This window comes from Microchirus variegatus, assembly GCF_963457635.1.
Source record: "Microchirus variegatus genome assembly, chromosome: 5".
In the NCBI taxonomy this organism is placed as follows: domain Eukaryota; kingdom Metazoa; phylum Chordata; class Actinopteri; order Pleuronectiformes; family Soleidae; genus Microchirus; species Microchirus variegatus.
The window spans coordinates 11683937-11698254 of record NC_139806.1 but is presented as its reverse complement, the minus strand read 5'-3'; the positions used below and the strand labels follow the sequence as shown (position 1 = coordinate 11698254).

The 14318-nt window shown below is 40.1% G+C and overlaps 1 protein-coding gene across 3 annotated transcripts; it reads left to right on the top strand.

Moving 5' to 3' along the window:
- The first annotated feature begins 4363 nt into the window (after positions 1-4363).
- Positions 4364-8810, top strand: LOC310927811 (profilin-2-like). Of its 3 annotated transcripts, XR_014592836.1 has the most exons (4): positions 4364-4629; positions 5936-6128; positions 6986-7211; positions 7311-7414. XR_014592836.1 is itself a non-coding variant. In XM_083890212.1 (3 exons), the coding sequence occupies exons 1-3, from the start codon at positions 4501-4503 to the stop codon at positions 7406-7408; spliced, it is 420 nt and encodes a 139-aa protein (XP_083746338.1). In that variant the 5' UTR covers positions 4364-4500; the 3' UTR covers positions 7409-8810. The 3 variants fall into 3 exon arrangements, 2 of the variants coding, with proteins under 2 accessions (XP_083746338.1, XP_083746337.1); XM_083890212.1 differs by lacking the exon at positions 6986-7211 and having other exon boundaries at positions 7311-8810; XM_083890211.1 differs by having other exon boundaries at positions 6986-8810.
- Positions 8811-14318: the final 5508 nt, after the last annotated feature.

Sequence of the window (14318 nt, the reverse complement as noted above, 5' to 3'; positions counted from 1 at the left end):
GGATGTCTTTCCTTTCAACTAGAAATAGTCGAGCAGTGTTTCCCAAACTTTTTTTATAATGTTGGAACCACTTCTTTAAAAATTATAAACTGCCATGACTCAATTCAAAAATGAACCCACTGGTGATAACCCTGTATTTCACGAACTTTGATGTATTATAGTATTGTAAAAGAATCTCTTTCATCGCCTTTATGAATTGAGCATAACTTATGGCATTGTCTTATCAAAAGTGCCCAAGTATTATTTTACTGCTCATAAACAATGGTGATTATTTGTATAAACTACACATTGTACCTGTGAAAACAATAAATTAAATAAATACATTGCAAATCTAGCTACTGCACCCCATCACAGTGTTTCTGTGCTATATATATATTTTGTCATTTGACATAGATTGCAAAACTAGATATTTGTTTCATAAGTCAAAATCTCACTTCACAGCATGACAACAGGTAACATGTTATAAGCACCTCAGTATGTCAAATATGTACAGCCTGTGTAAATAATGTTACTCTGAACATTCCCTTGTCAACCGTGAGAGGTGCCAAGCATTTTAACATAAACATCACTTGTATTTGTCTTGCTCTATGGTTCAATCTTTCGCCCTAAAACAGCAGCTGTCAAAACACTTGCCTAGAGGATACAATGTATCTGTTCTTTCTTTTGTTGTCGCCAAGAACCAGTATAACCAATATAAATTATTCCTTTTTCTAACAGCAGAGGTCAAACTTTATTGGAGAGCACTTGAATGCATCACTCTCTGTCCCTTCCTCTCCCTCATAAGAGTTTGTGTATGCTGCAGTGCACACTGAAGTCTGCTGTGTACGACTTTACAGTGCAACCCCACTCACATGTATGTCTTTTACATTTCTAGAATAACTTAAACAAATAAATTGTTTACACCACAATTGTGTTCCTGTCCTATTAAAACATCCAGAATATGCCTGCAGTGACTCCTGTGATCATTAAACTCCTCATATTCTTTGCAAAGCTGAATTTAGAAACGTTATGTTAGTCTGAAAAATCATTATATTGCAACAACAACACTGTATGTACAGCAGGTAGAGTAATGAAAAGAAATGAAAGATAACTGTCACCCACACTAATGTGACCCTTTTTTTCAGCAAATATACAAACATAACTTTTTAAATATATATATATATATATATATATATATATACATGTCATTAACAATCAACCACACTGACATTCACTGTCTTAAAACTAAAGCATTTTAAAATATCCTTAAAATTTCCATCAGACTAAGTAAAGGTCTGAAGACACATGACTGCACCAGAAATAAACTGCTGAGCAGATTATTCACCAACCATAGAGAACACTGCCCCTGGTGGCCAGTGGGTGTATTTCCACCCCCCCATCGACTTCTTTTCCTTTTTTGGGTATTTTGAGTGAACCTCCTGTTGTGCTTATGCCACTTTAATGTATTGTTTTCAAATGGTGAAGCAGCAAGTTGTCCACTAATGGAAATTCAAACAGCATGACATGTGCAGCGATATGGGAGGAAATAAACACCTGAGTTGACCAGTCCACTGCTGATTACATAGACTCCGCTTTGTTCGCTGATGTAGTTCAACTCTGTTTTATATGTGTAATACTAAAACTGCTGCACACCATAGCAGCAATAATGAAACATTCAGTTATTTCCACCCCCAATTGATTTGTTTTAGCCCTAACAAACCTAACCATAGGACTGCTTCTGCGAATACTGAGCCATTTCAAAAATAATGCTCTGATATGCAGAGGTGGAAAGAATACTGAAATATTCTATTCGTTTTACTTAAGTACAAGTAAAAGTACTGGTCTAAAAATTTACTGAAGTTTGAGTAAAAAATGTAGCTCATTTAAAATTTACTCAAAGTAAAAGTCACTTCATTACTTTGTTTAACAAGGTTGGGGACACAAATATCACATGACTTGCTTTTTAATTAAAGGCAAACCTTTACAAATTAAAGACAAAATAAAATATGTAAACACATAATGTATCAGTCAAAATGGGTCAAAGGTCACAGTCACTCAGGGTCCTTAATTAGCACAAATTCACCTGTCCTTATCATGATTTTTTATGTATTATTTTTATAACTTTTTTTGACTAAGTAAAAGTAAAGTAAAAAATAAAAAATAAAAAAAGTAGACATTTAAAAAATACACAAAAGTACAGAAAAAAACATCTGAATTACAGTAATGCAAGTACATGTAATGCATTACTTTCCACCACTGTCGATCGAGCACTTTAATCCTTTATCGTATGTATTGGTTATTGGTTGTGATTTAAATTGTTCAGGTCCACCTTGATGACAGATCTCACTGCTGGCAGAATCTCTTGCCATTATTGTCCCCTCCTTTTTTTATATCACTTATTGACTCAAAGAGCATACATGTTTCAGGGAGTTGTCATTCTTGGGTAACAGGAGGAGAGATCGCCATGCATTATGGGAAATGTAGTTTATGGTCAAAGCATGCCTTAAAGCAGCATAGACCTATTTGAACACAGATTTTTAAGACCAATTAATCACTATCAATCAACTAATTCAAACAGTTAAGACTTAGACCACATGTGTCAAACTCAAGGCCCGGGGTCCAGATGTGGCCCGCCACGTCATTTTATGTGGCCCGCAAGTGATTAATTGGTCTTAAAAATCTGTGTTAAAATAGGTCTATGCTGCTTTAAGGCGTGCGTTGACCATAAACTACATTTCCCACAATGCATGGCAATTGCGTTACCCACAAAGTGACGGCATCCCGCCACTAGATCGCAGTGTATCATTGTATATGCATCACACAACGAGTGAAATTGAGACTGTGATCGCAGCAGAATGTGTTCACAAAAGCCACAACCAAAAAACGATGCGGCAGTTTTGTTGTGGCTGAAGAAATCACCTGTGCTTCAAAGTCTTTTTCTGAGGGTGTGTTTTTGAAGCAGTGCATGCTGAAGGTGTGTGAGCAGGTCTGCACTGACCAGATACAGACTTTTAAAACGGTTAGTTTGTCAGACTTTTAAAACAGTTAGTTTGTCAAGAAACACCATCGCAGACTTGGTTACATCTATAATGCATCATATTTGTAACTTGAATAAGTAATAAATACAGAAAGTTTAGCAATATGTTACGGAGTAGTTACCTTTAGTTTACATTATATTTGGTTACATGTATTCTGTATGACAGTTACACCCCTGACTTAAAGTCTTCAATGCTTCAATGACACATGACATGAAGAAGAATGGGAAATAAGATTAAACCCTTGTGTTTTGTTTGATATTGAGTCCAACAAGGTCAAACATTTTTCCTCCGTCTGATGTGGTCAAAGTTCAGTATCAGTATTTTGTTTTATACTGGAGCTTTTCTTCCAACAAAGAAAAATAATAATAATAATAATATAATTAAATACAGACAAACTCACTATTCGGTATTATCTGACTGTACATATTCAGATAATCTTATTGGGTCAACTCAACTAGGTCCCAAATAGAACATTTATTGTATTTATTTTATTGTGATTTTAAAGGTGCTATGTAAATAAACTTTACTTACTACTGACTAACATGTATAAAAATCTTGAAGTGATATTAATTTTATCCAGTCTTATAAGGGATACTTGAGTAAAAGTACAAGTGTCTTTACTGACTGCAATGATTGGTAGACGGCGGTAGGTGGCGCCACATGCCAAAACATGATTTCAAAACATAAACATGATTTGCAGTCTGCAAAATATTTTTTTTTATGCAAATATTTTGTCTGTACTGTTGTTGTTGGTGAGTTCAGTTTGTTATATGAACATTATTCATGAGTCTCTGTGACATATTAGGAGGATTTTATGGCCAGTTGCTTTAGATTTATTACATAATGCACCTTTAACAAATATAGTTAGAGGAAATGTAGTGGAGTAAAAGTTGCTAGAAATATAAATAACAAAGTACAGATATGTGAATTTTGTACAGTAACAAAGTATTTTTTTTTACTTACAACACTTCCCTATTGGAAAAAAAACCAAGAACTACAAAGGTTTTTTTCAGTGTTGTTTTCATAAAAGGACATATAATGTCATAAAGACCCATGAGTCACGTGGACATATTGTCAACTGCTCTCACAGACCAAAGGATCTCATGTGATTAAATGAATAAAAGAATCAATGACTTCATGATTGAATCAGTCATCTGTGTGTGTTAGTGTGTGTTTGTGTGTGTTAGTGTGTGTGTCGCCCTCAGACAGTTGACTCTTCGCTGAGCTGATAAGTCCCTCTTTATTCCGCCGACATAAAAGCGCCGGCAGCTCCTCATTGTGCGGAGTGATCTGACGACACCCAGCCGCCTCACTGCCCTGCCTGGCTTCCTTTGATGCCCCCTGTCTTGGCGTTGGACAACGTCGGAGTGCGGGTTAGGTTGGATATCCCAAATTCGCCTGCGGGTTTTCCTCTCGTCTGGAAACCGTTCTTGCAAAGCTGTAGGGTTTCTTTTTTTATATTTATAGCATACATTTCTTGAATATGTCTTGGCAAAGCTACGTGGAGAACCTGATGGCCGATGGCAGCTGTCAGGATAGCGCCATTGTTGGGTATACGGACGCCAAATATGTTTGGGCAGCACATGCCGGCGGTACTTTCAACAATATAACGGTAAGAGCGATTGAAACGCTGTAATGAGGTAGAAGGTGCGTGTCTGTGTTGGTGGCACTGTGTGTTAACGGTCACCAGAATAAATTGCGTGTTTAAAAAAAAAACCGTTACCTCCCAGGATATAAATGACTAGCGAGCTAACGGTACGCGTGCTAGCTAGCGACGGGAGCTAGCTTCACCGTTGGCCTGTCGCGGTTATTTCCTGCTAAGGAAATGCTGCGGGATTAGACCTCGTGTGTCTCGTATAGGACTTAACACGCCGGGACTTGCTTGACGGCAGAAGACATGAAGCCGTTATGTTGCCACCGACATGAATTGATGAATATGACAACAGCAACCGTTAATTTAGCCCGGTGCTAATATAAAATCAGCGAGGAGACGGTGTGTGTGTGTGTGTGAGAGGGAGAGTTTAGGGAGCGTGCATGCTATTGTGTGCACGGCCGCTTTGAGAAGAAAACGTTAAGCTGCCGGTTTACCGGTTCACTGGCGTTCTGTCAGCCTTAAATAAATCTGCCTAACACTTGCCCACATGCACGAAATAAGGAGAATACTATTGTGGTCAATGTAATAATTACCTTTAATTCTAACGGATTGGAAATCCCGTATTTAATGGGTCCAGATCGAGACCGGCAGCAGCACAGTTCACATGTCCCAATCACGTCCTTGTAATATTCACCTGAAAGAAGATTCAAATACAGTCATTAGATTACATTGGACTTTATGGGTCGCACACTGGGGAAATTCACATGTTGCAGCAGTTACAGGACAGAATAGAATACAATAGAATAGAATGGAAATGGAACTAAATAGAATACATTGGAACACAAAGTGTAGTGCAAAGTATAAATGAAGATGTACAATAGTAGAAAGACAAGAATAGTAACCCAATAAATATTTATATTTACGTTCTATATACATTAATGAAGGTCTCAAACTCGTGGCCCTCCAATCAATTTCATGAGGCCTGCCACTTCTACTACTACAACTACCTAAGATGGCCAAAACAGTAAACATGTTGTTGACTGTCAGCTGATAAATCGGGAGTCAACAATCGGAATTGTTTACTGATAATTTAATTTATGACTTGTTTGGTCTACCTGGTTAATAAATGCCAAAATATTTTTTCAAAAAGTAACCGTTTCACCTTTTTAAAGGGGGCTCATATTTTCTTGTCAACATTTAGTTAATAATTATTCATATTGTCTCCTAAGGATAGAATACAGTCATCTAGTCATGTTTCTCAACGCATACTTAAAATCTGTCCGATTCACTTTAACCCAATTCTGTGTTTTCGCATGTTTTCCAGTCTCAAGAAATCGATGTCCTTGTCGGTAAGGATAGAGAGAGCTTTTTCACCAGCGGTCTCACTCTGGGCTCAAAGAAATGTTCAGTGCTCAGAGACAGCCTCCAGGATGAGGGGGACTGGACAATGGACATCAGGACAAAGAGCCAAGGAGGAGAGCCTACATATAATATTTCTTTGGGAAAAGCAGGAAAAGGTAAAAGTCAATTTTAACACATTTTTCTTTTCATTACAAAGGAAGAAATGCCGCCTTCATGGGTTTAAACCCCATAGTGTTAAATATTATGAAAGCATTACAGTTTGAGACTTACCCTCATATAGTTTTGTAACTTAAAGTGCTGACTAAAAATCGTACTTATCACATGGTCATCATGAGATAATTTACTCGTGAGAAACACTGATTGTTAGGAATAATTTCCCTCCTTCATTTTCCCAACATTGCTCACCTTTTTTCTGTTTTTCCCTTCTGGTTGTCTGTTCACCTCTCACCTTCCTGCTCTGCATGTTGTGCTGTATTTTCTTCTTTCACAAATTAAATTAAGTCGGTGCAATGGGCTTTGTCATTTTTATTGATATTTTGCCCGTGCACACACTGATATTCAGTCATGTGCAATAGAGGACCTGGACTGTTTTAAACTGATTCATGCCGACTGTTTCTCATTACAGAAACATTGGCGTGTTTTTGATCAATCTCTCAATTATTATTATGAAAAGTCATGAAGCTTGTTTTAATTAAATAATTTAAAAAAACCTGATTGACGATCATGTTGATGGTCAATGGTTGACAGTTACTTCAGTAATCGAATAGTCATTATGGCCCTAGTGTGTAGCAAATCATAAACATTTGAACACTGATAAATCGACAGTCCAGGACCGCAGCATCCCAGTCCATTTGGGACACTACCACGTTTCAATTGATAACTAAGCTAAACTGCTCTTGCACACAGTTGCATGTCCCCGTGCTAAACACTTGGAGTGACAATCCCTCTTACTTGCAAAGCCTTTACCCTTTCACTTTTCTTAACTGTCCCTTTTCTATCTCTTCTCTTTCAGTTTTGGTTCTTGTAATGGGCAAAGAAGGGGTCCATGGAGGTGGATTGAATAAGAAGGCTTACTCAATGGCAAAATACTTGAGGGATTCAGGATTTTAATGTTTTCAAGCTTGTTCAGATAAAATTGAGGGACAAAAAAAGAGAAGAGAACAGAAATATTGCTGTTAACGTTTCTCCTGCAAGCAGTCAAATGTGTCTTGGAAACTATTTAATAGCAATGAAGAGTGGTAAGATCCTGTGTCACCTTTGTCCCCCCCCCCCTTTTATCCTGTAGGGGGGAGACTCTTCAGTTTTGTTCATTTCTCTTTTTTTCCCTTGTGCTCCAGTATTGGTTTTAGTCATGGCAAAGGAGGGGGTCCATTGTGGAATTCTTAACAAGAAAGCATATGCAATGGCCGATTACCTGAGGAAGTCTGGATACTGAGCAACCTCTCCACCTTTCCATCAACTAAGCAGCTTGCTCGCACTCAACCGCATTGTCGACACTACTCCAGCATTTGAAGGCATACAAAATTACTTTATCCACATTCTTTTATATACTCCTCCCCCTTATTCTGTTTTGTTTTTTTTTTTATGGAAAACTCTCCACTTGAGCATTGTACTTCTCATATTTTGGGCATGACAGTAATGGCATGTTCTTACCGAAATATCGCAAAGTGTAATACAACTGTTAAATCTGATCTCGCTCGATGCAAAATTCACTAAGCAGCTGGCTCATATTTTAAGGGGGAAGTACATACATGTAATGTTGCATAATTGGTGCAGAATAAAGCATTTTTTTCCCCATTAAGCATCATTAGAATATGCCATTTTTTCCCATCAGCATGTGGGCATTTAAAAGTTGCATGCACACCTCTTTAGCATACAGATCCCACTCCTATCATCTCTCTCTGTCCCAGCATTGTATTCCAGCCAAAACCATCTTCTCACCTGCCTCCATCTCCCAAGTCGTTATAGCCTTCATTTAAGAAATGACAAAAACTCCTCTGACAAAGTCCTGTCTGTGTGTTCCTGCTCGCAACCGCCAGGCACAACCTCTTTTACCCACCATCACATGCTTTTGCTGTTGTACCTGAATGTGGTCTTAGAAGTTAACGATGTGGTGTTGGGCTGTTTTTCTGAGTGAAGTGTGTAAGGTCAGCGATACTGAGGCCTCTAGATGCTAAGATGCTTCCACACGTCCTGGAGTCTCAGTGGACATTCCACCTCTGCAACAACTCGGACATTTTGTCAGTCAGCTCCTGCTACATGTTTCTTCCCTCCCCTTTGGACCAATTGTCAGTGTAAGAGGATTATCACAATGACTTGATCTTTTTCAGATGGATGATTGTTGGAGTTAACTGTAAACGATTGACAACTTCCGATGACTGTACAACACTAAACTGCTTCTTTAGACTTCAGCACTACTTCTACCACTAATTTGAACTGTTGCTAACTTCATGTCCATTAATTGAGATGGCAATTTCATTTTACTACATTATAAATGCATTTTGAGTGTAAACCCAGGCTGCTGGGCCTCCAGTTCCTTGGGATTATTTGCCTTGTGCTTTAGACATCAAAGGTGTATTCTCACAATGTCATAGTATGGTACTTTGAAGTATATTTAAAAGAAAATTAACTGTGTACGCTAAACATTGAAAATGGTGTTGGTTGGAATAAGAACATTTGTAAGTTGTCTTGTGAAACTTTTCTGAAAATAACTGTGTATTCTGTGCCATAAAAATCAATCTGATCTGTTGCTACTATGAGATGGATTTTTAATTGCTTCCCCAGCAAGAAGTAACTTTTAATGGCACTTTCCCAAGGGATGTTTTGGCAACGGTGATCTAGAGAATTGTGGATTATGTACAGAATTAAAAAAAATTGAAAAAATTTGAAATAGTCTTCTTTATTTTTTTCCCTCTTTGTTTGAGATGTGATCTATTTCAGCCACGACATCTATTTCAAATGCCATGAATTGATGAGACCTTGTTTACAAGACGGATCAAATAAATGGAATTACAACCAGAGGCAAAGCCAGCATGTACTGTCTTAACGCTTTTTAGTAGGAATTTCTATGTAGACGGATGGTACAGACTAGCTTTTATCACTGGTGTTAAGTTAAAACTAATTGTATTAATCAATACAATAACAAGATGGGGTGTTGTAATGTATGATCGACCAGAAATGGATTCCACTGTTAGGTTAGAAAAACTACAGTGTTGAGGTCATCGATAGGTTTATAATCCTAACAATATTTTTATATAACGGAGAATCCAAAATGACTGAATGGAAACTTGACTTCCTTCCTCCAGTAACTTTTTAGGAAACAAAAGGACAAATGTAAGGTTATTAGGAGCAGAAAAGTACACTTCTGTGGAGTCACTCTTCCCATTATGATGTGGGGCCTGGAGAAAAAAATGCCGTCAGTGCAATAAAACTCCATTCCAATTAGTGTGTGGGAAGAAACATATAATATATGCATTTAAACATATATATATATATATATAGAGAGAGAGAGAGATATCTAAATAGTGTTTATCATAATCATGATTTCATTTTGTAGTGTATTGTACATTTAGTATTGTACATTTAGTGCAAAGTTTTAAAATCTAATGCGATTAAACTTTCAAATGAATACCCTTCAATGTAAACAAATAAAAATAAAACAATAGTGAGACTGGTTCATTGTAAATAACACACTATAATGTAATTCATGCAATTTATAGTATTACATTTCTATCAGTAATACACTGATAGAGTAATACAGCACAGGTGTCATCTGGGTGGTGGGAGGGGGCCCCAAGTCAAATTGAGCTTAGGGCCCCCATAAAGGCTTGGGTCGGCCCTGGAGGCACATAGGACAGTACTGGTCAAGCTCGCGTGCCACTCCGCCTGTCTTTACGATAACATTACAGCTCATGCGCACCATATAATGTAGTTCCTATGACTCCAGCAGACCGATAATGATGACACTGTAAATCTCGTGTCACATTATGACGGTAGTTTTGCATTTGTTTCAGACGCTCAGCCTGTTGATTGGCAACACCTGCTGAGGTCACGTGTCTCATAACCGCTCGCAATTAGGACCAAACCCCACGCGCTCTGAAGAGAACAGCGGGTGCAAAGGTGAGACAGTGAGAGGAGTTTCGTGTGTTTTACCTGTCACCTGTGTGCGGTCCTCTATCACAATGACGTACAGTGAGAGCGGGGGCGCTAGGATTTTACTATGTTTGGGGCTTTTGGTGTTCGCTGGGTCATTCTGCAGTTGTACAGAGCTGTCGAGGCTTAAGCCACTGGGCAAATTAACAGAAAAGTCGGCGCTGAGCCAAGGGCGAGTCGAAGGAAGCGGTCTAGGCAACGGGAGACTCCTAATTGGGCCGAACTCTGTGCACGATGGGGAACGAAAACGCCCGAGAGTCGATGCTGATTACCAGGCAGATATGGGTATGACATTGTGCTTTCGAGACTTTTTAATACTATTATATAAAATCTCTGACTGGAGTAAAACTCTATGTTTTTTTTTGGAAAGCTTGGGCAGAAGCAAGACAAGCTCGAGAACAAAGTGAAGGCCTTTCAATGCTAAAACAGGACAATCTAGCAGTGGAGCAACTCCTTAGACTGGAACCTAAGGTGATATGTACAGGAGACTCCATGAAGCTTCAAGTCCATGATTCTGCTTCTAAACCTGGGTCTCTGTTATATGTGGACAGGGGTAAGTTCATTTTGTGTTGTGGCCACTTTATTAGGTACACCAAGTTGGTTAGTCACACTTTTGCCTCCAGAACAGCAGAAAATCTTTGCTATTGCGATTACTCTCCTGTAATTTTGGCTCCACCACATCTGGTGACATGGTGGTGTTGTCCTGCTGGAATTGGCGAACAAAACATGACACCACTGCCAGCAAGCAGCTTGAACTGTTGACACAGGAGAGGATGGATCCATGCTTGCGTGTTTTTACACCAGCAGTCTTACCCTTTCATGCAAATGTTGCAACAGAAATCAAGTTTTGAAGCACCTGTGCAAATTATAGCCTCAAACTCATTTTCACTGAGGGCCACATCAGCATAATGGTTACCCTCAAAGGACCAGATGCAACTGTCATACAGTATAAATGTAACCAAATATAATGTAAACTAAAGGTAACTACATATTGTGAAATAACTTTCGGTATTTATTACTTATTCAAGTTACAGAAAAAGACTTTGAGGCACGGTCGATTTGACACTTTGCGGGTAACGCAATAGCCATGCATTATGGGAAATGCAGTTTATGGTCAACAATGCACGCCTTAAAGCAGCATAGACCTATTTTAACACAGATTTTTAAGACCAATTAATCAGTCGCGGGCCACATAAAATGACGTGGCGGGCCACATCTGGCCTCGTACCTTGAGTTTGACACGTGCACCCATGTTGTGGTCTTAATTCAGATGCTCTGTTAAAACTTCACAAGGACGAGTTGCTTATTTAAGTATTTGATTATACGGGTTTTATTTATCATAATTACAACCCAACACGGACACAATTTTTTCATTTTTCAACATCTAACCAGTTCATATACAAATTTGTAAACACACTGTACATATTTAAAATGTTCCCCAGACCAAGGACTGCAGTCATTTTAAATACAATATAGTTGATTCAGATTATTTTTTTTAAATTCACATGTTTGTAATTTGTATTCATTTAGGAAGTCAATATTCTCCTCTACCTCTGTCTAAGTTGCCACCAAGCTGTGGATACACAGTGACATCAACCAGGAGAGAGTTTGTCTTGGTAGCACCCTATGACGGCTGCTTTGTTTCTCTTCAGGTGCGACACTTTCTAAAAGTAGTAGACACTCGTATGAGCTACTTCCAGACATAGAATATTTAAAAAATGATATTGTTTGTTTCAGGAGGACAATTATGTTCTTCCCTTGCGTTGGCATGGGTTACCAGTGAGAATGTCGTGCCCTCTTATAAGACCGTCTTCACCTAACCCTCCAATGGTCACCTGCCACTGTGAGGGCATGGTTGTGAGAACAGAATGGATGATCTCTGTGGATAAAATCAAAGTAAACTGTAAGTTTGTTTGCTTCATAATTGTGTTGTCTACATTTATTTTTGCTTTTACACTAACACTATCATACAGCATAGTATTTTCTAGATGACATTAAGTTTGGTGCCTGATTGTGATATTGCCTTACAGTGAATGGTAACTGGGAACCACTGATGAACGCCTCGTCTAAATGTGGGTTCAGTGTAGTTGAACATCCTGAGGGTGTAGTCATCTCTCTTCACTATGCACCCTGCTTGGAGGAAAAGGTACAGTTCATGTTTCTTTGTTGTTTTTGTTATTTTATTATACACCAAAATGTTGTCTAACAAGCATTTTGTGTTGCAGGATGGCATGTACATACTTGAGCTGACTGGAGATGGAGAAACTAAGATTTCCTGCCCTGTCCTGTTTGAAACTCAAACTAAACCCACAGGAAAGGATCCAGAAAAGCAACCTGAAATACCAGGCAAAGGGGTGCATCATCCAATCCCACCCCGAACTCCATGTCCTCCGTCTGTAGTTCCCAAGGTCCCAGGTATTCCTCAGAACCCAGAGGTACCATACCAGAAACCAACGTGGCCAAAGGAAAATGGGCAACCTCCGTTTCCCTTCCACCCTCAGTCTCCCTATTTCTTCTACTCTTATCCAGGCAGTAAACCTTTACCTACTGCACAGCCACCCACCTCTCCTGATGGACAGCAAATGAAACAAACCCTTCCTCCCTTCACCCCACCCCAAGATCCACGTCCTCCGTCTGTAGTTCCTGAGGTCCCAAGTATTCCTCAGAACCCAGAGGTACCATACCAGAAACCAACTTGGCCAAAGGAAACTGGGCAACCTCCGTTTCCCTTTCACCCCCAGTCTCCCTATTTCTTATACCCTTTTGCAGACACTAAACCTTTACCTACTGCACAGCCACCCACCCCTCCTGATGGACAGCAAATGAAACAAACTCTTCCTCCCTTCATCCCACCCCAAGATCCACGTCCTCAGTCTGTAGTTCCCGAGGTCCCAGGTATTCCTCAGAACCCAGAGGTACCATACCAGAAACCAACGTGGCCAAAGGAAACTGGGCAACCTCCGTTTCCCTTCCACCCCCAGTCTCCCTATTTCTTCTACTCTTATCCAGGCACTAAACCTTTACCTACTGCACAGCCACCCACCTCTCCTGATGGACAGCAAATGAAACAAACTCTTCCTCCCTTCATCCCACCCCAAGATCCACGTCCTCCGTCTGCAGTTCCTGAGGTCCCAGGTATTCCTCATAACCCAGAGGTACCATACCAGAAACCAACTTGGCCAAAGGAAACTGGGCAACCTCCTTTTCCCTTCCACCCCCAGTCTCCCTATTTCTTATACCCTTATGCAGACACTAAACCTTTACCTACTGCACAGCCACCCACCCCTGCTGATGGACAGCAAATGAAACAAACTCTTCCTCCCTTCATCCCACCCCAAGATCCACGTCCTCAGTCTGTAGTTCCCGAGGTCCCAGGTATTCCTCAGAACCCAGAGGTACCATACCAGAAACCAACGTGGCCAAAGGAAACTGGGCAACCTCCGTTTCCCTTCCACCCCCAGTCTCCCTATTTCTTCTACTCTTATCCAGGCACTAAACCTTTACCTACTGCACAGCCACCCACCTCTCCTGATGGACAGCAAATGAAACAAACCCTTCCTCCCTTCATCCCACCCCACGATCCACGTCCTCAGTCTGTAGTTCCTGAGGTCCCAAGTATTCCAGCCAGCCAACCACCCAACGGTAAAGTGGTTAACCCTTATCTATACTATTTTATGCCTCCTAATCAATATCCTGCACAGAAGCCTGAACTGAACCCAGTGTCTCCTGGCCAAAGACCCCCAAAGCATGAAACACCACCACCACAAGGTAAATATGTCCCAAATCCATTTAACCCCCCACCTGAAGGACCTCCAAGCACACCTGTGCTGCAGAAACCACCAGTTTCTCAGGAACCAAAGGGACAAGTTTACCAGCCATTCAGCCAATTTCCCCTTTGGCCTCATATTTGGCCTCAGAGCCCTTTCCAAACTCCCATGCCCCCTAAACCGGAAACTCCTACATTGCCTCCAAAAGGTCAAGAACAATATCTAATCCCACTGAAACGTGGGACATCTGAACCTAGCCAGTCACCCAGCAAACCAACATCAGAGAGCAAAAAGCCATTGCAGCCTGAAGCCCCTAATGGTTGGCTATACCAGTACCCCTACCAATACCTGCCTGAAAATGCAACTCCAAAGCCTACCGCTGCTCCACAGCCACAACAGCCTGAAGCTCCTTTGGGCCAACAGCTA